Here is a 25901-nt window from a genome sequence, read left to right on the forward strand (position 1 = left end):
GCATGCAATGCCTGTCTTCCTCCAGAGTATCTCTATTGTCCCGTTACTTCCTCAACCCACTCACTACCACTAACTTCCTGATGACTGACTCATTCTTAAGAGAATATAGATCACTAAGTAGGACATCTAGGAAATCCTCCAGAGGGACAAAGGTTGTTGGAAGAATGATGACCAGTACCAGCTCCAGAGAGAAAATCCAAGGGGTGAACATGGTTTTCCCACCATGATTTACACATGGTGGCCAAGTTTGAAGCTGGAGGACAGTCACTTGGGTTCTTTCAAAGGATGCAAATTGTCAGGCCAAGGCTAAAACTCTGGACCTGTTGTATTTATTCCATCTCTGGCTATTCTTCGGCATGCCAAATTCAATGAAGGCATGTTAAATAAGAAGAGAATGTTACTCAGGAGAAGTTGAACTCACCATAAAACCTGGGACATAGAGGAATGGTTGTGAAGATGGGTCACTGTCAAGAGTACAGGAGTCTTGCTCCTCCAAGTGTGGTCCCTGGACCAGTAGCATTGGAATCCGCTACGAGCTTGTCAGATTCAGAATCTCAAGTCTCATGTGAGACCTACTCTTACAGAAACTAGATTTTAAACAAGATCTGTGGATGATTCAGACGAACATTGTACAGTTTGAGAAGTACAGAGTTAAATCTTTCAGTGTGGGGAACCCAGGGAAATCTAGTTCTGCTTTGTTAATGCTGATCTGGGTAGGAGGCTGTATGTGAGTGGGCACAAGGTCATCTAAATGGCCTATGATACTCTCGTTCCACATCACTGTGGACTAGACTCCAGCATCCCAGGAAATGTCTCCCAGCTCCTGCCTGGCATTCTTTTGTTTCATATTTATTTATTTATGTATTTTTGGCTGCCATGGGTCTTCATTGCTGCATTCAGACTCTCCTTGCCGTGAGTAGGGGCTACACTTGAGTTGTGGTTCACAGACTTCTCATTACAATGGCTTCTCCTGTTGTGGAGCATGGGTTCTAGGGTGTGGCGGCTCAGTAGTTATGAAGCACAGGCTTAGTTGCCCCACAGCATGTGGAATCTTCCTGGACCAGGGGTCGAAACCATGTCCCCTGCATTAGCAGACAGATTCATAACCACTGGACCACCAGGGAATCCCCCTACATGGCATTCTGAAGCCATGAAATCTGTTCTGCGGTCTCTGCTTGTGAGCTTAGTCATTCAGTTGTGTCCAACTCTTTGCAGTCTCATGGACTGTAGCCCATCAGGCTCCTCTGTTCTTGGGATTCTCCAGGCAAGAATACTGGAGTGAGTAGTCCTTCCCTTCTCCAGGGGATCTTCCCAGTCCAGGGACAGAACCTGGGTCTCCTGCACTGCAGGCAGATTCTTTACCATCTGAGCCACCAGGGAAGCCTGAGGTCTCTGTTTGCCATCTCCTTATCTTGTACCTGATGCTTAATTGTCTACTGCACACATTTCCACCTTTGCATCATCTCCTTATCTCCACATGTCCATGAGACAATCTCATTCTGCCTGTGTCCCACAAGCTCTGGGCTGGCCCTCCCAAATTCTGCATGGGTGGAGATGGAGTTTCATAACAAGCCCCCATCTGTCTGCCCGATTACTGAATGAAGTGAAAGTTGCTCAGTCGTGTCCATCTCTTTGTGACCCCATGGAATAGTCCATGGAATTCTCCAGGACAGAATCCTGGAATGGGTAGCTGTTCTCTTCTTCAGGGGATCTTATCAACCCAGGGATCGAACCCAGGTCTCCAATTATTGCATGCTCAGCTATTTATAAAAGCTTTTGGCCAGGAAAAACGAGTCAGTAAGAAGGAGGTTTGGGCTTCCCTGGTGGCTCAATGGTAAGGAATCCACATGCCAATTCAGGAGATGCAGTTTCAATTTCTGGATTGGGAAGATCCCCCAGAGAAGGAAATGACAACGCATTCCAATATTCATGCCCAGGAATCCCCTGGACAGAGGAGCCTGGCAGGCTACAGTTTATGGGGTTGCAAAAGATCGGACACGATTTAGCAACTAAACAATAGCAACAAGAAAGTGGTTTATATTTTTTGATCTCTCTGAAAGACTTGGGAGAGGAAACATCTCTTGGTTGGTCCTCATAGCAGAGGCTGAGGGTTCTCCCTGGACACTTTTAGGCATGCCTGTCTTGGGTGAGGCTGAAATGGAATGTGCGTGTTCTTTTACTAACACCCTCACTGCACTTGTCAGGCTTGTTGGAATGCCTTTTACCCAAAAAGGAACAAGTAATCAGGAGCTGTCAGAGCACAAAATTTTAATATCCTTATTCAGTATTGTATGTGGTTCTTTTATTTATATGCTCTTCCCTGTCGGCGGGGTGGGGGGTGTTCCACCCCCCAAAATGGCTTGAGGGATTTTAGTTTCCTGGCCAGGGGTTCAATCCAGCCCTCAGCAGTGAGAGCCTGGAATCCTAACCCCTGAACCACCAAGGAATTCCTTAATGTGCTCTTTTTTCCCCGGTTTTGGCTTTGGGGACTTAATGCCCATAGTGATAGTAGACATTAATTTTTCGTCCAGTTCAGATAAGATTCCAACATGCTCCAGGAAAACTATTCCCTCGCACATGCTTTCAGCTTCTTTGCTTTTTTCTTCGACCATCGGTCATCTTGGCATAAAGCCCCAAATAAAACCAATTATTAACTTTTCAACTTCTCCCCATAAACAGCTGGACATTGTGAAAAACCACACAACCAGACTAGTTGGTTTTACTTTCATTATCACAGACAATGTGTATGCCCACTCAACCCTGTCCGGCAACTCCAGGATTCTCCAGTAAGCTTGCTTTCTCACACACTCTGGTAACAGTTTTATACTTTCACTTCTATTCTCACACCTCAGCCCTCAAGCGATACACTTACATTATGCTTCATTGAGAGAATAGAAGCCATTAGACTGGAGACCTTGTCATTTTGTGGTCAAAGCTACCAACTTCTATGTATCTGAGCTTCTTCCTTGGTAGCTCAGATGGTAGACAATCTGCCCATAATGTAGGAGACCCAGGTTCAATCCCTTGGTCAGGAAGATTCGTGGAGAAGGGAATGGCTGCCCACTGCAGTATCCTTGCCTGGAGAATAATATGGACAGAGGAAACTACTGGACTACAGTCTATGGGGTCGCAAACAGTCAGACATGAATGAGCGACTAACACACTCTGCATCTATAGCCATATTTTCTTTTCTTCTTTTTCCTATGAAAGGTTACTGTAGTACTTGGAGCTCAACTCTTCTAACCTTCTCAGGCTTAAGGTGTCTGCCTGAAGACCCCACGTGGGGACCTGAGGCCCCACATAGAGCTTGTAATTCACTGGTTACAGGCTAGTCTATGGAGCATAGTGGCTCTGGTTGACGCTGGGCCGAATGCAGCCTTCTTTACAGCAAGTCAGAGCAGTTTCCCGGCCCTAGTGCACTCACTGATGTCTATGGTGTCCAAAGAGATAAGTTGAAGACTGTGTCCTTGCCTTTCAAAATCAGATAACTCCCCTATGCGGGTCCTTAATGAGAAACCCCACAGGGGTGGAGCTGCCCCTGTGGAGGTTCTCCTGCACCGTGATGCCACACCTATACAGTCGCAAGTAACAACAGACGTTATGTTAAGGCCTGGATACGGAACCTGAGGCAATATCTTGCTGCCGGCTCTGACCAGGATTTCACAGGGACAGATGGTGGAATGGACTTGGCCATGGAAGATAAAGGCACCCCACATGCGGCCGGTGGCTCTTCTGGCCCCACGGGTTCTGCAACATGAGTTCTGTGTGTGTCATGACCGATATGACTGTAGATTGAGCACACACCTATTTGATGGTAGAGAATGTGTCGGCATGTTGGGTCTGCACCGAACTCCCTGTGGGGGCCGCCCTGGGGCTTCCCCAGCACATTCAGCCTCCAACTGGGACTAACTGGGCCCGGAAACAAAGCACCTTCTGATTACATCAGAAGATGGCTGACTGCAATGAGACTAAGCGCCTGATTGTACAAGATGTGAAGAAATGGCAGCACATGCCTTGCCCCCAGGGAGAGCATGGACTGTGGGAAAGGCTTTCCTGCTTGCATGGGCTGAATTACGGGAAATTGCATTCTTTTGTGCAGAGACAAGGGACGGTACTGAGCCAGCAGTGTGGAACCCCCCGTCCCTCTGTGCTAAAGTTAGTCTTGAGTAGGGTTATCAAGAGGCCTATAGTATAATCCTTGTCCTCATAGCACCGTGGGTATATGGGCTGCATGGGTGCCCACACCTGCTCGGGTATTGGATAGGCAGTGCACTTGGGGCTGGCCGCATCTGCCTACCTCGGTATATGTAACCCTCCCACACCGACCTGCCAACTGGGCTATGGTCCATGCTCGGTACCGAGTGAAATGGGTCCTCTGGTAGTACTAACGCTTGGTCTTGTTTTTGCCCCAAGGGGCAGCTATAGTGTACCATGATGAAGGGTAGCCCCTACTCACCGCACCTGGAGAATCCTGTGGGCAGTAATGTAGACCTAGCACAATCGTTAATAAAAATATCTTAAAAAATAAATTAGATACAATAAAATGATAAAACAGAGTTATTATAGTATACTGTAGTAAAAATCTTGTGAATGTGGTTTTTCTCACAAGATATCTTTTTATAATGTGCTCATTCTTCTTAGCATGATGATGATGTGAAGTGATAAATACCTATGTAATGAACTGAGGTGAAAGATGTAGGCAGTGTGAACATTTAGGCTACTATTAACCCTCGCTTCAGCAGCACATATACTAAAATTGGAACGATACAGAGAAGATTAGCATGGCCCCTGTGCAAGGATGACACACAAATTCGTGAAGCGTTCCATATATATTTTTTGGAGCGGGGGGCTTCCCTGGTGGCTCAAACAGTAAAGCGTCTGCCTGCAGTGTGGGAGACCCGGGTTTGATTCCTGGGTCGAGAAGATCCCCTGGAGAAGGAAATGGCAATCCACTCCAGCACTCTTGCCTGGAAAATCCCATGGACGGAGGAGCCTGATAGGCTACAGTCTATGGGGTTGCAAAGAGTCGGACACGACTGAGCGACTTCACTTCACTTCAACCTTTGGATACTGTGTCATAGGAAGGATCATCTGCTTTCAGTGATCCTGGATCACTGAACATTGATGATGCTGATGGGTGAATGTTGGCAGTAGAAGGTATTAATTAATGGTTGGGGATCCCCCGCAGGATACAACAGAAATCTCACACTAATCAGAATGGTGCGCAATTGGAAAAATTATGAAGGGCTTATTTCTGAAAATTTCCATTTAATATCTTTGGGCTGCAGTTGACAGCTATTAACAAACTGCACAAAGCAAAACCATGGATAAATGGGGGACTAGTGTAGTGTGGCAGCTCTAGACATCAGGCCCTCCCTTTTCTCAGAATTTGCAAAATAAGGCATCTGTGCCAGGGATCAGCCCATGATGAAAGCCTAAGCTTTTCTCAGGTCGTTTCTCAGCCTGTCTTTCCCTGAGCAGTTTTCTAAATTCTTCCACTATTGCTCTTTTCTGGGGATAAACCATATTATCAGTAATTTATTTCATCTCCCCAGAGGTTTCATATGCACACAGACACACACAATCACACACTTTTTCCTCTATCTTTTCCACTGTACTACAATTTAATCCCTCCTCTATTAAAAGGGGTGGTAGAAATTGATCTACAGAAATAACGTTTTACTGATAGTGAATCTTCCAGTGCAAGAGCATGGTAACCTTTCCAAATGTTCAGTCTTCTTTTATACTCCTCAGTGATGTCTTAAAGCTTTCTTCATAATAATCTATCACATTTTTGTAGGTTTATAAATATTCCCATGTGTTATCATTTTTGTGACTGTTGTGAATGATAGATTCCTTCCTTGGTCTGCCATGTTAGACCCATCAGCAGAGGACCAGTGGGGACTTCCTTGAGGCCTTTGTTCATCAGCAATGGTTATTTCTCCTTGTGTAACCATCAACCAAGGCTATGCCCCCACCAGGAACGTTGAAGAAGCTGAAGTTGAATGGTCCTATGAAGACCTACAAGACCTTCTAGAACTAACACCCAAAAAAGATGTTCTTTTCCTTATAGAGGACTGGAATGCAAAAGTAGGAAGTCAAGAAATACCTGTAGTAACAGGATAATTTGGTCTTGGAATACAGAATGAAGCAAGGCAAAGTCTAACAGAATTTTGCCAAAAGAACGCACTGTTCATAGCAAACACCCTCCTCCAACAACACAAGAGAAGACTCTATGCATGGACATCACCAGATGGTCAATACAAAAATCAGATTGATTATATTCTTTGTGGCCAAAGATGGAGAAACTCTATACAGTCAGCAAAGACAAGACTGGGAGCTGACTGTGGCTCAGATTATGAACTGCTTATTGCCAAATTCAGGCTTACATTGAAGAAAGTAGGGAAAAACACTACACCATTCAGGTATGACCTAACTCAAATCCCTTATGATTATACAGTAGAAGTGAAAAATAGATTCAAGGGATTAGATCTGATAGGCTGCCTGAAGAACTATGGATGGAGGTTCATGACATTGTACAGGAGACAGGGATCAAGACCATCCCCAAGAAAAAGAAATGCAAAAAAGCAAAATGGCTGTCTGAGGAGGTCTTACAAATAGCTGAGAAAAGAAGAGAAGCTAAAGGCAAAGGAGAAAAGGAAAGGTATACCCATTTGAATGCAGAGTTCCAAAGAGTAACAAGGAGAGATAAGAAAGCCTTCTTCAATGATCAGTGCAAAGCAATAGAGGAAAACAATAAAATGGGAAAGATAAAGATATGTTCAAGAAAATTAGAGAGAGCAAGGAAACATTTCATGCAGAGATAGGCTCAAAGACAGATATGGTATGGACCTAACAGAAGCAGAAGATATTAAGAAGAGGTGGCAAGAATACACAGAAGAACTATACAAAAAAGATCTTCATGACCCAGATAATCACGATGGTGTGACCACTCACCTAGAGCCAGACATCCTGAAATGTGAAGTCAAGTGGGCCTTAGGAAGCATCACTATAAACAAAGCTAGTGGAGGTGATGGAATTCCAGTTGAGCTATTTTAAATCCTAAAAGATGATGCTGTGAAAGTGCTACACTCAATATGCCAGCAAATATGCAAAACTCAGCTGTGGCCACAGGACTGGAAAAGGTCAGTTTTCATTCCAATCCCAAAGAAAGGCAATGCCAAAGAATACTCAAACTACCGCACAATAGCACTCATCTCACACGCTAGCAAAGTAACGCTCAAAATTCTCCAATCTAGGCTTCAACAGTATGTGAACCATGAACTTCCAGATGTTCAAGCTGGTTTTAACAAAGGCAAATGAACCAGACATCAAATTGCCAACATCCGTTGGGTCATTGAAAAAGCAAGAGAGTTCCAGAAAAACATCAATTTCTGCTTTATTGACTATGTCAAAGCCTTTGATTGTGTGGATCACAAGAAACTTTTTAAAAATTCTGAAAGATATGGGAATACCAGACCACCTGACCTGCCTCTTGAGAAATCTATATTCAGGTCAGAAAGCAACAGTTAGAACTGGACATTGAAAAACAGACCTGTTCCAAATGGGAAACGAGTGTGTCAAAGCTGTATATTGTCATCGTGCTTATTTAACTTCTATGCAGAGTACGTCATGCGAAATGCTGGGCTGGTTGAAGCACAAGCTGGAATCAAGGCTGCTGGGAAAATTATCAATAACCTCAGATATGCAGATGACACCACCCTTATGGCAGAAATCGAAGAAGAACTGAAGATCCTCTTGATGAAAGTCAAAGAGGAGAGTGAAAAAGTTGACTTAACACTTAATATTCAGAAAACTAAGATCATGGCATCTGGTCCCATCACTTCATGGCAAATAGATGGGGAAACAGTGGAGACAGTGGCAGACTTTATTTTGGAGGGCTCCAAAATCACTGCAGATGGTGATTGCAGCCATGACATTAAAAGACGCTTACCTCCTGGAAGGAAAGTTATGACCAACCTAGACAGCATATTAAAAAGCAGAGACGTTACTTTGCCAACAAAGGTCCGTCTAGTTAAGGCTATGATTTTTCCAATAGTCATGTATGGATGGGAGAGTTAGATTGTAAAGAAAGCTGAGCCCCGAAGAATTGATGCTTTTAAACCGTTGTATTGGAGAAGACTCTTGAGAGTCCCTTGGACTGCATAGGGATCCAATCAGTCCATCCTAAAGGAAATCAGTTCTGAATATTCATTGGAAGGACTGGAGCTAAAGCTGAAATTCCAATATTTTGGCCACCTAATGCGAAGAACTGACTTACTTGAAAAGACCCTGATGCTGGGAAAGATAGAAGGCAGGAGTAGAATGGGAAGACAGAGGATGAGATGGTTGGATGGCATCACGGACTCAATGGAGGTGAATTTGAGCAAACTCTGGGAGTTGGTGATGGACGGGAAGGCCTGGCGTGCTGCAGTCCATGGGGTCGCAAAGAGTAGGACACGACTCAGAAACTGAACGACTGGACTGAACTGAACTGAAAGCTGCAAGGCTGAGGAAGAACTCTCTGGCTCAGGCCGCTAGGGGACCCGCCTTTGTACTCCTCGTCCCTGCCTGGGAGGCTGGGGAACGGCTGGTTCCCAGGCAGCCTCTTGCAGTGGGTTTAAGACACTGATGCAAATACAGTGCTACCCGGGTAGGGCTCCAATGGAGGCTTTTAATGTTGCAAGAACCCCCTACACACACACACACACACACACTGTCTCTCTCGCTTGCTCGCTCACTCGCTCTCTCTCTCTCTCTCTCTCTCTCTCTCTCTCTCTCTCTCTCTCTCTCTCTCTCTCTTTCTCTCTCTCTCCCTCCCTCCCTTCCTCCCTCTCCTGGAACCCTGGTTTTCACTCCTGTAAACTGTCCCAACAGTCCTGCCCTGGAAGAAGCCCCACCCACTGTTGAGACCAGCCCTAAATTTCTGCTCCGGCGACTCTGCTCCGCAGTCCCAACCTCCGGCTTCAGGAAGTGGCTCCTGCAGACTCGTAAGTAAACGTCTCCCCACCACCTCTAGGGTACCTAGACCCGCCATGGCACAGCGTTTGCCCGGTGCTCGCCCTCTCCTAATGTTGGGTAACCTCTGAGTGCAAGACTCAGAGGAAATTTGAAAGCAGGATGTCCCGGCCATATTCCCGCTCCCTGCGGGTTCTTAGAGATCGCAGATGGCTGCCTAAGAGAAGGGCATGGCCTGGCAGCATTTGGGGTGCAGGCGTAGCCCCCTGCACCGGGGAGGGGGCTAGCAAGGAACTTGCGGGACAGCAAAAGTGGCACAAGTGTGGAAGAAGAAAGGCAGGAGTTTAACGCCCGCGTATGGGCAAGGAGAGGAGGCGGGATCCGGGGGTGAGTGATCCTGGACCGAGCATCTCACCTGGTCCCCATTCTCTGGCGGGTGGGACTTCTCATGATCCTCGCCTGCGTCTGGGGTCGTCCGCCTTCCAGGGGTGCTTTTGGACTTAACGGCGAGTCCAAAATTCTCAGCGGCTGCCTTTTTGGAGGGGAAAGGCAATTAGGAACAGTAAGGTTGTGGCTCGAACCACCTACATCGCTCCAAGCAAAGTATTCTGGCCCAAGAGCTCGGGGTCACTTGAATTTTCTCTTGGCCTTGGGTGCAGGCAAATGATTTCTTCTTTGCTGCCAAAGAAAACGCGCATTTGAAAATGAGGCTGAGCAGCATCGCCACCCAGTGGCTGTCAGGAGTTTTGGAGACTGCTTGTCTTACAAGGCAGCGCTGTGTCTGAAAGACGTGCATGGAGTTCTAGTAGGTTCTTTGTGTTTGATGCTTTTTCTTAGAATTAGGTTCATATGAGGAGAGAAATGGAATATTTGCACTCCAGGTATCTGTTCACTTCCTAAGGAAGCCTTAGCAGTGGCCAGGAAAAGTCTGTGTGGGTTAATATTATTACTTGCCTTGGAGATTTCTAAGGTAGACTCATTTCCTCATCTGTACACTGTGCCCTGGCAATGATAATAATACCCCTCTTACAGGGAAGTTATGAGGGTAAAATGAGGTAAGTAGGCCGTGCTTAGCACAGCAGCAGGAACAATGAATACTAGATAAACATGACTGAGGTTAAATGAGAAAGCTGATGATGGGTAAACCCTCTGTTTGCCTTTGGGCAACACTCAGGGAGCTGTAAGAAATCAGTCACATCATGACATTGAATACATGTTCACTGTATTCTAGGAGCTTCAGGATGGTTCATGCAAAGAGCTGGACCCTGAAGAAACACTTTGTAGGTTACCCGACTCATAGTGACTTTGAACTGAAGACAGTTGAACTCCCACCCTTAAAAGATGGAGGTAAGTCATACTCAGGAGATTGAAGTTGGAAGAGACTGTGTCAGCTCACTTTTGCTGAATAACAAACCACCCCAACATTTATAGACTTAAAACAATCATTTACTAGATCATGATTCTGTGGGTTGGCAGTTTAGGCAGGATTAAGTTGGCAAGCATTCTGTAGATCTATCTGGGCTAAATGGTTCCTTCCGGCGTTACTCACATGTCATGTTAACTGGCTTTCTGCTGAGGGCGCACTCCTCAGTTCTCTCTGTGGCCTTTCTAACATGCTGGTTTGAACTCTTTGTTTATTACTGTGATTTCATAAATCTAGAGCAGCAGGAACTGGCAAGCTCCAATATGCAAGGACTGTTTGCTAATATGCTGTTCATCAAAGCAAGTCACATAGCTAAGCCCAAATTCATAGTATGGCCATAGACTTCTTTTTCCTTTTTAAGATTTTTTTTTTTTAATGTGGACCTTTTTTTTCAGCCTTTATTGAATTTGTTGGGTTCCCTGGTGGCTCAGAGGTTAAAGCGTCTGCCTGCAATGTGGGAGACCCGGGTTCGATCCCTGGGTCGGGAAGATCCCCTGGAGAAGGAAATGGCAACCCACTCCAGTACTCTTGCCTGGAGAATCCAATGGAGGGAGGAGCCTGGTAGGCTACAGTCCATGGGGTCACAAAGAGTTGGACACGACTGAGTGACAAATTACTAACTACTAAACTACTGAATTTGTTACAATATTGCTTCTGTTTTATGCTTTGGTTTTTTGGCCGAGAGGCATATGGGATCTTAGCTACCTGACCAGGGACTGAACCTGCAGCCCCTGCACTGGAACGTGGTCTTAACCTCTGGACCACTAGGGAGGTCCCATCATAGACTTTTTGGTGGGAAGATGGCAAAGACGCTCCCACACAGGGATGGGTAGTATCTGTGGCCCTTTCACATCTACCGCAGAGACCTTTCCAAGGTTGTCTCTGTGAAGCCTCGATGTCATGTTGGAGGATCCCTCTTCTTTCCTTGGTGATTGCAGCACATGCCTGGGGGCATGGTTCTTCCTGACTTTGGCCAGCCATGGGGGAGGATTCCCTCTCTGTCCCAGTGAGTCCCATGGTAAAAGTGGGGCTGCACTGCCTAGCAGCTGTGTGCAAAGCTCAGACTTATCCCTGGAGCAAACAAGGAGGGGAAAGCCTCTTCACTGAGGGGCCTCCCATTCCCTTGGGGGAACTGGAGGGATGAGGCAAGCCTGAGGAAGTCGAAGGGAGAAAAATGGCAAGGCATCCCATCACGTGTTTGGAGATGAGCTTTCAGAGCATCTGCTAAGGGCTGTTTTCAGGTAGGTAAGCTTTGGGTAGCCAACAGGCATGCAATTAACACGGTTACTGTTATCCATCCATCTAGGTTGCAAAAGCCAAAACCCAGAATCAAAATTCCAGAGGATGGGTGCATGAGAGTCACTCCAGGAAAATGCGTGCATTGTAAAATACTAATGGGCTGACAATAAAACCCTACGTGAGCCCTGTGGCATAGCAGTTACAAATGGGGCCCTGGGCAAGATGCTTAACCTAAGCTTTAATAAAATGGAAACAATAATTGTTCAGAACATCATAGAAAATAATCTAAGTAAAGCATGAAATGAATGCTGAGTAAATAGATATAAGAGAAAGCACAGGGAGTGCCGGCTCCGAAATCTTGGCTGCATCGGCACTGGTGCGCAGTGCGTGGGGGAGCCTTCGGGGGAGCAGTCTGTTTCCCCGCTCCCCAACCCGAAGCTCCGTACCTGTGGGACATGGGGCGGGCCTGCGCGGGTGCTCCAGGCCAAGGGCTGACAGGAAGACTGGTGCAATAATCGATAATCGCGGCGGCGCCGGGTCAGAGAGAGGCGCGGCCGGTAGAGCTCAGAGCTCGCTGAAGCCCGCTGGGCGGCTCGAGGGATAGGCGGGGCGCTGTGTAATGTTCAAGCTGGAAAAGGCTTTACGTGGCTTGTCAGAACCGCATTTGTGGTTTCTTAGAGATGGCTGGATGGCATCACTGACTCGATGGACGTGAGTCTGAGTGACCTCCGGGAGTTCGTGATGGACAGGGAGGCCTGGCGTGCTGCGATTCATGGGGTCGCAAAGATACGCTCAGTCGCGGATACGACTCAATCGCGGATACGACTGAGCCACTGAACTGAACTGAGACAGTGAAGAAAATGAAAACAGTGGGAATTTTTTTCCGAGGTACTTCATACTGGATCCCAGAGAAGAGAATATTGTTTGGTACATGGATCATCCACACAACCTGCTTTCTGGACCCGTCATCACTGTTGGAGTCATTAAACTTACCCACATTTCAAAGGTCAATGATGCAACTAAGGCCAAAGGCTGAGTTCTGTTTTGTTGTGAATGCAGGAAGGAGAAAATATTTCTTACAAGTCAGTGATCAGCAGGATCTATTAGAATGAGTAAATGTGGTGAACAAAGCTATAAAAATTACAGTACCAAAACAAGGTATTAATCTTTTTCTTTGTTTTAAATTTATTTTTAATTGGAGGGTAAGTTCTTTACAATGTTGTGTTGGTTTCTGCTGTACAATAATGTGAATCAGCTATTTGTTGTTTAGTTGCTAAGTCCTGTCTGACTGTTTCTGACCCCATGGACGGTAGCCTGACAGGCTCCTCTGTCCGTGGGATTTCCCAGGCAGGAATACTGGAGTGGGTTGTTGTTTTCTTCTGGGGGGGCGGGGGAAGGGGGGGGAGTCTTTCCAACCCAGGGGTTGGACAGCACATCTCCTGCACTGGCACACGGATTCGTTACCACTCAGCCACCAAGTATACATATATCCCCTCCTTCTTGAGCCTCTCTCCCATCCAGCTGCCCATCACAGCCTCATTCTGATAACCCAAGTCACCAAGGTGAATGTGAAAGGAGCAAATATCTTACAGAACTGACACTGTTGGTGGTGTGCCCATTGTTACCCCAACTCAGCAAAAAGAAGTAAACGAATGTGGTGAAACTATTGACAGAAATAAGGTGACGTGGTCACAAAGCCATCTTCCTTACTTTACTCCCAAACTGCCTTCAGACAGTGCAGTGATCAAAGCTGGTTCTTATGTCGAACAAGGAGCAGTGATGAAAAACTGAAAGAGAAGATATTTTCGGTTGGATGGAGACACAATAGCCTACTTCAGATGTGAACTGGAAAAGGAACCTCCCTGGGTACAGCCACTTAAAGAGCTTCATCAAGTCCAGGAATGTAACTAAGTGACAGGATGGTGAGAGATACCCTCTTTGAGACTGTAACATCATCTTGAACTTTCTATGTGCAGGCTGATGGCACAGTTGGATGCAAGCAGTTTTGGGTGCCATTGTAGTGCCATAGGACCCCCAGATCTGTGTCTTCTATGCCGCAGGAAGAAGGCTGTGAAATTTGTATACACAGAAGAGCATCCAACAGTCCTTCCGGATCCAAACAGGCATTCCGCTCTGCCAGTGCTGCGGCAGCCACCCCACATTCCACAGCCTCTCGCAGCAACCCTTTGGAGGGAGGATTTTATGAATCTCTTGCCAAGGTCAAGCCAAGGAACTTCAAAGGCTTGACTGTCTTTTCCAAAAGAACCAGCTTCCACAGTGACTGAACAAGCTCTGCTAAAACTTCAAAGTAAAAATGGCCCTCAGGAACAAGTTTGTGACCCTGTGGACTTGGAGGACATGAGCCTTCCGGTCAGTGATGTGTATGTAAGGTAGAAATATGTGGAGCCTGACCTGCCTTATCTGCTCTCAGTGTTCTTTCACAAGGCTTCTCACCAGTCATAAAGGGGAAATGGCTTTTAATGCATATGGTATCCTGCATCATTGCTGTCCTCTCTTATAAGCTGGTAAGCCTAGAACAAAATGGGTTTAGAAAAGGCAGACGAACCAGAGATCAAATTGCCCACATTTGTTGAATCATAGAGAAAGCAAGGGAATTCCAGAAAAACATCTACTTCTGCTTCATTGACTACAGGGAGGCCTGGCGTGCTGCGATTCGTGGTGTCACAAAGAGTCAGACATGACTGAGCGACTGAACTGAACTGAACTGAAAGCCTTTAACTGTGTGGGTCACAACAATCTGTGGAAAATTCTTAAAGAGATGGGAATACCAGGACCACCTTACCTGTCTCCTGAGAAACCTGTATGCGGGTCAAGAAGCAACAGTTAGAACTTTACATGGAACAACTGACTGGTCCAAAATTGGGAAATGAGTATGACAAGGCTGTATTGTCAGCCTGTTTATTTAACTTCTATGGAGAGTTCGTGACATTGTACAGGAGACAGGGATCAAGACCATCCCCATGGAAAAGAAATGCAAAAAAGCAAAATGGCTGTCTGGGGAGGCCTTACAAATAGCTGTGAAAAGGAGAGAGGCAAAAAGCAAAGGAGAAAAGGTAAGATATAAGCATCTGAACGCAGAGTTCCAAAGAGTAACAAGGAGAGATAAGAAAGCCTTCTTCAGTGATCAGTGCAAAGAAATTGAGGAAAACAACAGAATGGGAAAGACTAGAGATCTCTTCAAGAAAATTATAGATACCAAGGGAACATTTCATGCAAAAATGGGCTTGATAAAGGACAGAAATGGTACGGACCTAACAGAAGCATAAGATATTAAGAAGAGGTGGCAAGAATACACGGAAGAACTGTACAAAAAAGATCTTCACAACCCAGATAATCATGATGGTGTGATCACTCATCTAGAGCCAGACATCCTGGAATGTGAAGTCAAATGGGCCTTAGAAAGCATCACTACGAACAAAGCTAGTGGAGGTGATGGAATTCCAGTTGAGCTATTTCAAATCCTGAAAGGTGATGCTGTGAAAGTGCTGCACTCAATATGCCAGCAAATTTGGAAAACTCAGCAGTGGCCACAGGACTGGAAAAGGCCAGTTTTCATTCCAATCCCAAAGAAAGGCAACGCCAAAGAATGCTCAAACTACCGCACAGTTGCACTCATCTCACACACTAGCAAAGTAATGCTCAAAATTCTCCAAGCCAGGCTTCAACAGTACATGACCCGAGAACTTCCAGATGTTCAAGCTGGTTTTAGAAAAGGCAGAGGAACCAGAGATCAAATTGCCAACATCCTCTGGGTCATGGAAAAATCAAAAGAGTTCCAGAAAAACATCTATTTCTGCTTTATTGACTATGCCAAAGCCTTTGACTGTGTGGATCACAATAAACTGTGGACAATTCTGAAAGAGATGGGAATACCAGACCACCTGACCTGCCTCTTGAGAAATCTGTATGCAGGTCAGGAAGCAACAGTTAGAACTGGACATGGAACAACAGACTGGTTCCAAATAGGAAAAGGAGTATGTCAAGGCTGTATATTGTCACCCTGCTTATTTAACTTCTATGCAGAGTACATCATGAGAAATACTGGACTGGAAGAAGCACAAGCTGGAATCAAGATTGCCGGGAGAAATATCAATCACCTCAGATATGCAGATGACACCACCCTTATGGCAGAAAGTGAAGAGGAGCTAAAAAGCCTCTTGATGAAAGTGAAAGAGGAGAGTGAAAAAGTTGGCTTAAAGCTCAACATTCAGGAAACGAAGTTCATAGCATCTGGTCCCATCAGTTCATGGGAAATAGATGGGGAAACAGTGGAAACAGTGTCAGACTTTATTTTTTGGGGCTCCAAAATCACCGCAGATGGTGATTGCAGCCATGAAATTAAAAGAAGCTTACTCCTTGGAAGAAAAGTTATGACCAACCTAGATAGCATATTCAAAAGCAGAGACATTACTTTGCCGACTAAGGTCCATCTAGTCAAGGCTATGGTTTTTCCTGTGGTCATGTATGGATGTGAGAGTTGGACCATAAAGAAGGCTGAGCACCGAAGAATTGATGCTTTTGAACTGTGGTGCTAGAGAAATCTCTTGAGAGTCCCTTGAACTGCAAGGAGATCAAAGCAGTCAGTCCTAAAGGAAATAGATCCTGAGTATTCATTGGAAGGACTGATGGTGAAGCTGAAGCTCCAATACTTTGGCCACCTGATGTGAAGAACTGACTCATTGGAAAAAACCGTGATGCTAAGAAAGATTGAGGGCAAAAGGGGTTGGCAGAGGGTGAGATGGCTGGATGGCATCACCGAGTCTATGGACATGAATTTGAACAAACTCAGAGAGATAGTGGGGGACAGGGAAGCCTGGTGTGCTGCAGTCCATGGGGTCGCAAAGAGTCAGACAACAGCAAGCCAAGAAGCTAGGGAGTAACCTGACTAAATGTAGTTTTGTAATAGTGGCCTACCCAAAGTGTGATGGGCCCTTTCTTGCTCTCTCCCTGGAGCCAGCTGGCATGGGCCTCTAAGGCAGAGGCCACTCCACCGCAACTCTAGCCCACCAGACCAGCCTGTGCCCACTGCCCACCCACTGTGCAAGCGGCCAGGTGGGAGCTCTGCTCCGGGGATGCCAGCTCCCTGGCCACTTCATCGGTCAAAACTGACCGGGGAAGCCAGCGGCAGGCTGAGCCCAGGGCGCCTGCCATGTCAGACGGTGATCCCAGTAACAGTCATGTCAACTCCTCCTGCGGGGCCATCGCGGTCTCTGCTGCCCACATGTCTCGCTCCTTGAGAGCTTGAGGATGACCTTGCCAGAGCAGCCCGTTACTTCCTGAGACCTGGCCGATTTCTTGTGTCCCATCTTTCTACTCGGGGTACAACAGCAGCTTTTTGCACCCTTGGTCAGTGCCAGAGTGAGCCCCTCCACACTCTGGCGAGCAGAACGAGCTTGGGCTCAGTAACAGTTTCTTTTAAAAAGAAAAGAAAAAAGCCCTAATGTGTCTCAGGAGCAACTGTCTGATGCTTTGTTCTCACGGGGTGATAAAAGTGTGTGTGTGACATTTTTTTCCTAGTGAATTTGACAGTTTAAATGTTTCACAATTTAAAACATGAAAATGCTTCTTAAGTATTTTGGTTATTTTTTAAGTGCTGCTGTGACTTCCAATGAGATGGTCAAATTCTACACATTCTTATTGGTTAATATTATTGAATGAAATAGTGCCAGAGATATCTAAACTCTTGACATCATCTGTGGCGCTGTAAAATATACACTATAAATTGGACAATTTTGAAATTATAACCATTTTTGATGTTCTGAATCTCAAGGTGAGCAGTGAGTTTTGCATAGTAGATATTATTGGACTATCAGTAAGGGTTGTGGGTTATACTGGGGTAGAGAAAGGGGGAGAATTAGAATTCAAATAGCTATAACTCGGACATTTGTAAAACTGTAGTCAAGATGTACAGCATTTTGTGAAAATTCTTTGCTGTGAAATTTCTTGGAGATTTGATTTTCTTGTCAAAGGTTCGTAAAATAGTCCTTACTTCCATGTTCAGGTAAGTGAAAGACCTCAAGTTTATATGTAAAGACTCCTGGAGTTTGCTCAAATTCATGTCCATTGGGTCAGTGATGCCATCCAACCATCTCATCCTCTGTCACCTGCTTCTTTTGCCCTCCGTCTTTCCCAGCATCAGGGTCTTTTCCAGTGTGTCAGCTCTTCGGCTCTTATTTCTATATTTGGATCAGTGAAAGACCTCAAATTTATATGTAAGGACCTCAAGTTTTTTTTTTAGGACCTCAAGTTTATATGTAAAGACCCTTAGTCAATGATCGTAGTCTCTGCTTTTTGTCACTAATAATCTATATTCAAGTGTCTGTGTTTTTCATCTTGTTTAGGAATGTTTTGAGATTAATATACTCAAAAGTCCTATATGATGGGTTTTATACAATTGGGATAAAATTAATTGTCAGTAGCATAGGTTAACGTGCTAAATAACATACCATTTTGTGTTAGAGATACTGGAATACTGTTATTCTACTATCTGTGTAATATTTATATTTTAAATGTGTCTTTTTAAAAGTTTTTTTTTTTAATGTGGACCAATTTTAAAGTCTTTTGTTGAATTTGTTACATTATTGCCTCTGTTTTATGTTTTGGTTTTTTGGCCCCAAAGCATATGGGATCTTAGCCCCCTGCTTTGGAAGGTTAAGTCTTAACTAGACTGCCACGGAAGCTCCTCAATATATGTTTTAAAACACAAATTTGAGTATAATGGGGGATATCATAAATATAAGCACCTCTCTAAAAAGTCATTATTTTCAGGAGTTGAATAATAGACCGGTACGACCAAGCAGTGTTCTTATGGTTCAGTCTTGAAAGTTTGCTTTAAGAAAATAGTCTTGAATTTCACACGCTGCTGTTTTTATGATTTTTTGCCACGTTATAGTACAAGAAGATGACTTCTTGTTTGAGAAAGAGAAAGAGGGAGTGGATTTCTTACTACAGTTTTGGGGTCTAGAAGTTGCTATCTATTTTACTACAATGATCATAGCATCAGTTTAAAAATCCAAATGCATGAAGAATGCACCACTCCCCATTTTTATTCATAAGCTAATACTTTAAAAACTTATATTAGATTTTTTTTCTTTTTCGCAGTTACATTTGAAAATGATGGAATGAAAAGGCTTTATTCTCTTTCTCTGCAGATATATCCATTACATCGGCTCTTTTAGAAAGCTCATTTTCCATGAACACACCTAAGACATATTGTGCAGACAGTTGTCAATATTCAGGACTTTCATGCTGTTTTCTTTGGTACAGCTTCCACATTGCATGTTCATTTTAATATTTTGGTATGGTAATTTAATATACTTCAGAGTGGAAAAATATTAGCTTCATTTTGGGACTTTTTATAGAATTACCTTTGTATTCAATAGCATAGGACAATGTTCTTGTGAGTTTCAGGGTCTCTTTATCTCAGTACTTTCAAAATTCTATGAAAATTATTTAATTATTTTAAAACTTATACTTTTGTTGTAAGTATGCCACATCTGAATTGTCAAAAAATTACTTTGAATACCTTAATATTTGCTGCATTTTTTTCTGTAAATATAACATGACTTCTTTCAGAATGGAAATATATGTGTGCTTCCCAATGTTTACTTTTATGTCTGATGTCTTTATATATAAAACTGTAATGATAAGAATAAATGTTCAAAATTAATTCTAAAACAAAAAACAAACAAGAAAACATCCAGAAAGCACAGATGAGAGCATAAGCCTGAAGCAGAAAGACTGTCTTTGTTCTTTGAGAAGGCCAGAGATAAGGCACAAGGCCAAGGTTTCTAATTGCTGTGGAATGCTTTATTTTGCAGAGGTCCTGCTGGAAGCTTTGTACTTCACTGTGGATCCTTACATGAGGTATTATTTTCCTCTGGAAAATTCTTATGTTGTGCATCAGATACTACCTTGCCATGGGCAATATTTTAGAATAATCCAGCTGATTCAAAACACTGTCACTTCCCCATTTCTCAGAGTATGATGTTAGTGATGGGATTCACAGATGCTCATCTTTTTCAGGCAAAAGTCTGCGCAGAATGGTGGTAGACAACACTGGCCCCTTTATTTTACAAGCATCCCCTATCTTATGGTGTTCAATTTGCCCCTCATCATTCATCAGAATTGCTTCCCAAAACACTAAAAGAAGAAATAAGCCAAACTCCAGTTTCTCCATGTCACTGTTGGCAAATAATTTGGGTAGAGGAAGATGGCTGAGACTAAAATTAGATTTTCTTGCCTTTCCTTTACATATATTCTTGTAATTTAGGTAATCCGCAGCTGACTAAACTGTGTGTACTTAGTAAGCAATTCGGGGTGGGGAGGGGATAAAAGCTTTCATTGGCCACTGACTCAATAACTTTTTGCCTAGGTGAACAATGCAGTCATCATTCTTTTAAATATTTTTTTTCACAGTTGATTGATAGAGATTCAAATCTAAAGTGAAAAATGTATTTCCAGATATTAATTAGCATTTCTTTTTGCATGTCTAGTGTTTTGGGTCACAAGTGCCCAGTGGTACCTGGGTTATGTTTTCAAAGTCATTGGTAGAAATTCAGCCACAATTGAGCATGATGGTAAGATTCTCATGTTCATTTCATAGAAAAATCCTACCAGATCAAAACTGTCTGTAACAGATTTCCTCCCCCATTCCACCCAGTTGTACTGCCCTCATGTGGCTGGGTTTCAGTTTTATATACACTTCCCTAGTGGTTTTCCATTTGGCTTGAAACTTAAGACCATTTTCTCCCAGATGCTCCTATATATTAAGAATGGTTTTGTTTTGTTTCAGAATTATGGCAAAAAGCTTGAAGGAGGGTGACATGATGATGGGAGAGCAAGTGGCCAGGTAGTGATATCCTTTTGTCCTAGTGTTTGGAAAATATGTCTCCCCTTTACCTCCTGCTGGGCCCTGTTTCTGTCCATCACTCCTACAATTTCTTCAGGTTGCGCGGGTCACTCACTGTTCAACCTCGGAAATTACTTGGGAAATCTGTCCTTTTCCTGACTAGCTGATGGGGAGGGAAGAAGGTGAAATTCTTATCATTGCAACTTAGCTTTGCTATCCTTACTTTTGAGGGCTTCCCTGGTGGCTCAGATGGTAAAGCATCTGCCTGCAATGAAGGACACGTGGGTTCGATCCCTGGGTTGGGAAGATCCCCTGGAGAAGGAAATGGCAACCCACTCCAGTATTCTTGCCTGGAAAATCCCATGGATGGAGGACACTGGGAGGCTACAGTCCACGGGGTCTCAGAGAGCTGGACATGACTGAGCGACTTCCCTTTCTTGGAGAAAGAAAGTAAGGGAGGGAAGAAGGTGAAATTCTTATCATTGCAACTTAGCTTTGCTATCCTTACTTTTAAGTACTAAAAAAAAAGTGTATTCATGCAGTTCCTGATTATTATAAAAATTCAAATAAGATAAAAATGTATATATTGGAAACTGAAAGTTCCCCCATCATCTGAACCTTAGAGATGACTGTCGTTAATATATTATTATTTCAAAAATTGTTCAGTACATGTACTAATATTTATAATCTTTAAGGGGATTAAAAGCCCTTCAGCAAATTGCTTTTCCTCAATATGTGATGGCTCTCTTTTGTTGACAGTGTATAAATATACCACTTACCTCTTAAAGGCTTGCAGATTACTCCACTGTTTTTATTGTTGTTCAGTCACTAACTCCTACTCTTTGCAACCCCCATGGGTTGTAGTCCTCCTGGTTCTTCTGTCCGTGGGTTCTCAGGTAAGAATACTGGAGTGGGTTGCCATTTCCTACTGCAGGGGATCTTCCCAGATCAGGTGTCAGAACTGCATCTCTTGCACTGGCAGGCAGACTCTTTACTTCTGAGCCACCTGAGAAGCCCTTTCCATTGGTACCTGACATTTAACTTATCTACTCCCTAGTTCTGCAAGGAATATGCATACATCGATCTGAGTATGTCTCTGTATTCTTTGCCTACCTGGATGACTATTGCTTTACGTTGAATCCCCAGAAGTGTAAATTCTAGGTCAAAGAAGATGTACATTTTAATTTGAAGAGATAACGACAGATTTCACTTCAAAAAAATTATATACCTTCCTACCAAGAGTGTCTTAAAGAACCTATTTCCTTGGTGACTATATGATCATTGCTAACTATCACTTGGCAATCTGAGGTGAATAAATGATACTTAACTGATCTTGCTTATTCGATGTTTAATTTAATTTGCATTTCTTTCATTATTAATGATGTTGACATTCTCTTTGAAAATTAATGATTTTCTTCTGTGAATTATCTGTTCATGTCATTTGCCTTTTTCTTTTAAGTCTTTTCATCTTTTAAATTGATCTGTAAAACTTTTTATGTGTTACAAATATTAGTACTGAAAACATTTGGGCCTTTCTTTTGTGTCCAGTCATAGCTGATAAAATTTCATGATTAGAATGGCATTCTTCCCTCCAAAATTGCTAGAATATTTATTCACTTTTTCTTCTGGTATGTTATGTTTTATCTTCTAGACATTTAATTTTTATTTTGGAGCAAGGACTAAAGTGTTTATACTTCAAATGACCGGCAAGTTATAATATCATTTATTGAAATCCTATTTGGATTTTTATTGGGATTTCAATGGCTTAATAGATTCATTTAGGGGAAACTGATTTATTTACAATATTTCTCTCCAAGCACAAGGTATGTATCTCTTTATTTATCCATTTTTGTCTCATGGCCTATTAACAGGTTTCTTCATATAGGATGAGATTGAACGATAGTGACGTAGATCATACTTCCATGCTGAGGGAGAGGGACAGTGAGAGAGGAAATGCTGAGGACTGAAGAGAGAGGAAGGGCTAAGAGATGAAGGGCAGCCTCTGAAGAAGAGAAGAGGCTGATGTCCAGGTCACCTTGAGCCGGAGGATGAACTTCTCTTGCTTAGAGAGGAGTGAGTGATGACAGGGACAGATGCTGGACCAGTTGAGAATTCCTCTCTGATGGCCCATATTTTTTTCTCTAGGAAAGACCAGTGGCTATTCTAATGGAGAGATGTGGCAGGGTATTTGATCAAGGACTATCGAGCTCAGTGCCCCTTTGTGGACACTAACGGTGCAGCATCCAAACTCCCTTGAAAGGAAAGGGGTCTCATGCATCTGAATGTGCTTTCTCTTTCAGAGTTGTGGAAAGTAAAAATGCAGCTTTCCCACCAGGAACTATTGTGGTGGCTCCTTCTGGCTGGACAACGCATTCCATTTCTAATGGGGAAAAACTGGAAAAGGTGCTTGCAGAGTGGCCAGACACATTACCACTGTCTCTGGCTCTGGGAACAGTTGGCATGCCCGGGTGAGTTTCATGGGTATATTTCACTCGTTTGAATCCCTGACGTTTTGGTTTCCCAAAATGGTTGGTCCAGAGCTTGATTAACAAGAAGAGGCATTCTAAGCTCAGGAGTGGATTAGAGAGGATGATGGGACTAAGAAGGGAAGAAGAGGGGCTGGAATTCGCTTTGGGGCTGAAGGGGAGAGAGGCGGGCTCAGGTACAAGGAGGAAGTGACAGTGAGGAACAGCAGGGGGCACGGTCCCTCTCAAGCCTCCGGCAAGTGGTGACACAAAGAAACCAGCTCTTTCAGTCCCTGGAAAGGTCTTCCTTCACCCCTCACTCATCTGCCTCTGTTTCAGAACTTAAAAGGGAGAGAGAGTTCAATGTACCTTGGCCTTTCTGTATCACCTCTGATTCCTCACCACCTTTCAACATCTGAGTTTCCAGAGGTGTCAGGGCATCTGAAATTTAATATCTGAGATGAATCACAGTAGTTGTACAGTCACTCAGGGTGGATAGCTTTAAAATAGCCCAGTGTCTCTTGGCCTGGCCTTCAGGAAGACTCCTGAGCAGTTCATCCTGTGTCTCCTCTCCAGGCCCCAGCTGCTCTCTGCACCTCAAGGTTCTTCTCATGCCCTGGAGAAGTAAGGTTGACAGAATTCCTTTCAGAGTCTCCAAAACTTTTTTAGGCTGCAGAGTTTCTCTAAGTTATGTGATCCTTTTCTTCCTTCTTTCCTTCTTCCCACTCTTCTGCCCTCCTTTTTAACCTTTTGGAGGACTTCTAGAGGATGAAATATTATTCATTTCATTGAATGAATCAGCCTCCTGCATAACCTATCCCTTACATCTCAAGTTCATGTAACACTCAGAATTTGAACTCCTCAGAAGTACCACAGTCAAGAGACAACATTGTGAGATTAGAGGATGCTTAGAGTCAGACACGACTGAGCGACTTCACTTTCACTTTTCACTTTCATGCAGTGGAGAAGGAAATGGCAACCCACTCCAGTGTTCTTGCCTAGAGAATCCCAGGGACAAGGGAGCCTGGTGGGCTGCCATCTGTGGGGTCGCACAGAGTTGGACGCAACTGACGCGACTTAGTGGCAGCAGCAGCAGCAGCACCAATGCCTTCTTGGGCCTCCCAGGTGGTGCTAGTGGTAAAGAACCCACCTGCCAATGCAGGAGATTTAAGAGAACCAGGTTTGATCCCTGGTTCAGGAAGATTCCCGGAGGTGGGCATGGCAACCCACTCTACTATTCTTGCCTGGAGAATCCCATGGACAGAGGAGTCTGGTGGGCTATAGTCCATGGGGCTGCAAAGAGTCAGACCCTACCGAAGTGACTTAGCAATGCCTTCTTACATGCAAATAGCGGGCACTAAACAGAATGATAGCCCTTCTCAATCTTTCCTGCCTGGCCTGTACCCTCTACAGTGACAGCACTTCCTCTCACCTTGTTATTCCACCCATCCTTCTCTCTAAATTGTGACCCAGGGGTAGGAGCACAGGGGTGAGGGCAGACACGAGGAAACCACAGGGTCAGTCTCCCATGACCTAGTTGGAGAGAAAGTAATTTGTAAAATATTAGGAGATTTGAATTCTAAAACAGAAGACAATTTATTCACTTGTGGGTATATTTCTCATTCACCTGTTCCAAGCCCTTAAGGAGTATGTTTTTACTCCAATCAACTTCATACAGTGGTTCTCAAAGACTGAGTGGGAGGGGGTTATACAAGTCACATTTCTAGCCTCCCCTAGCAATACATCACCCATTCTTTGAGAATTTTTGCCTAGATGAGCTGCTTACCAACAGGATGGGTCAACATTTCCAGAATCCAGGAGCTTCCGCTAATCTATGAAAGAAGTTGAACTTTGAAACCTAGGGACTTTCAGCTGTCCAGGCTCCAAAGATTTCACATCCTCCCAAAGTATTGCATTATTTCTGTCAATGGGACCTCTGTCTTCCTCTTCGGCTGAGTTTAAGTGCTTCTCTCTCCAACATGTTGATTCTATCCAGTCACCCTTCATCCAAAGCATACCGTAAATTTTCCCTATAGGATTTCTTTATTGTTGGCTTCTCCATGTTATCTCCAGTTTTCTTTTATTTTTTATTACTTTTAAATTAATTCTGGGGCGGGGGTGGTTTGTGCTGGGTCTCTGTTGCTGCCCTCAGGCTTTCTCCAGTTGCAGCAAGTGGAGACTGCTGTCCCTTGTGGTGCATGGGCTTCTCACTGCAGTGGCGTTTCCTGTTGTGAGGCACAGGCTCTAGGCACACGAGCCTCACTTGTTGAGGCTCATAGGCCCCAGAGTGCATGGGCTTCAGTAACTGTGGCACATGGGCTTCAGTAACTGTGGCGCGCAGGCTTACTTGCTCTGCAGCATGTGGAATCTTTCCAGACCAGGCATTGAACTCATGTCCCTTGCACTGGCAGGTGGATACTTATTCACTGCCACACCAGGGAAGTTCTCCAGTTTACTTTTAAAAGACGATGTTTGGGAAAGACCTTGTATGTCTTAAGACAGTATATCTAATTAAAGGCTGATTTTGCAAATATCTAGAAGGGATATTGGGGGAGGGGGGCCTAAGGATTGTTGCGGGTGGCATGACCCTATCTGAAATATACCTTCTGCTTCTTTCTGGGAGTTAGGCTAACTTATCCATACACTCTGGAATCAGCGTCCATTAAGGTAGTGGTTCCCCGTTGCATGCATTCATAAGAATTACCTAGAGTCCTATTAAATTCAGATTTCCATATCCCGGAAATCAGTGGGACTGGGAATCTAAATTTTTAATAAAACTTCAGTTGATTCTGAGGCAGATGGTTGTTCTATCTATCTTTTGAAAAGCACTGGGTCAAGGGGACTTTAGATATTTGGGTCCTCAGAAAAAGTGCTGTCTGCCTTCTTTGCTTTCTCTTCAATGCCCAACTGTATCTGGCCCTCAAATGTAATCAGAGGCTGAGTA

At 44.1% G+C, this 25901-nt stretch overlaps 1 protein-coding gene, 1 non-coding gene and 1 pseudogene across 3 annotated transcripts in view; all 3 read left to right on the forward strand.

Moving 5' to 3' along the window:
- The first annotated feature begins 733 nt into the window (after positions 1-733).
- Positions 734-25901, forward strand: part of PTGR1 (prostaglandin reductase 1) — a 38931-nt gene continuing 13763 nt past the window's right edge. The window contains exons 1-6 of one of the 2 annotated variants that reach the window (XM_069575439.1): positions 734-912; positions 8878-8990; positions 10190-10305; positions 19462-19507; positions 20436-20492; positions 22793-22960. In XM_069575439.1, the coding sequence (XP_069431540.1) occupies positions 10200-10305; positions 19462-19507; positions 20436-20492; positions 22793-22960 (377 nt within the window). In that variant the 5' untranslated portion in view covers positions 734-912; positions 8878-8990; positions 10190-10199. Of the gene's footprint in view, positions 913-8511; positions 8654-8877; positions 8991-10189; positions 10306-19461; positions 19508-20435; positions 20493-22792; positions 22961-25901 lie in introns of those variants that run through there. The other variant, XM_069575438.1, reaches the window with a different exon arrangement.
- LOC138434797 (U6 spliceosomal RNA) lies at positions 4731-4833 on the forward strand. Its single transcript, XR_011254878.1, has one exon. It is a non-coding gene; the product is annotated as a U6 spliceosomal RNA (small nuclear RNA).
- Positions 12457-13942, forward strand: LOC138433217 (pleckstrin homology domain-containing family A member 1-like; annotated as a pseudogene).

Source organism: Ovis canadensis, chromosome 2, assembly GCF_042477335.2.
Source record: "Ovis canadensis isolate MfBH-ARS-UI-01 breed Bighorn chromosome 2, ARS-UI_OviCan_v2, whole genome shotgun sequence".
NCBI lineage: Eukaryota > Metazoa > Chordata > Mammalia > Artiodactyla > Bovidae > Ovis > Ovis canadensis.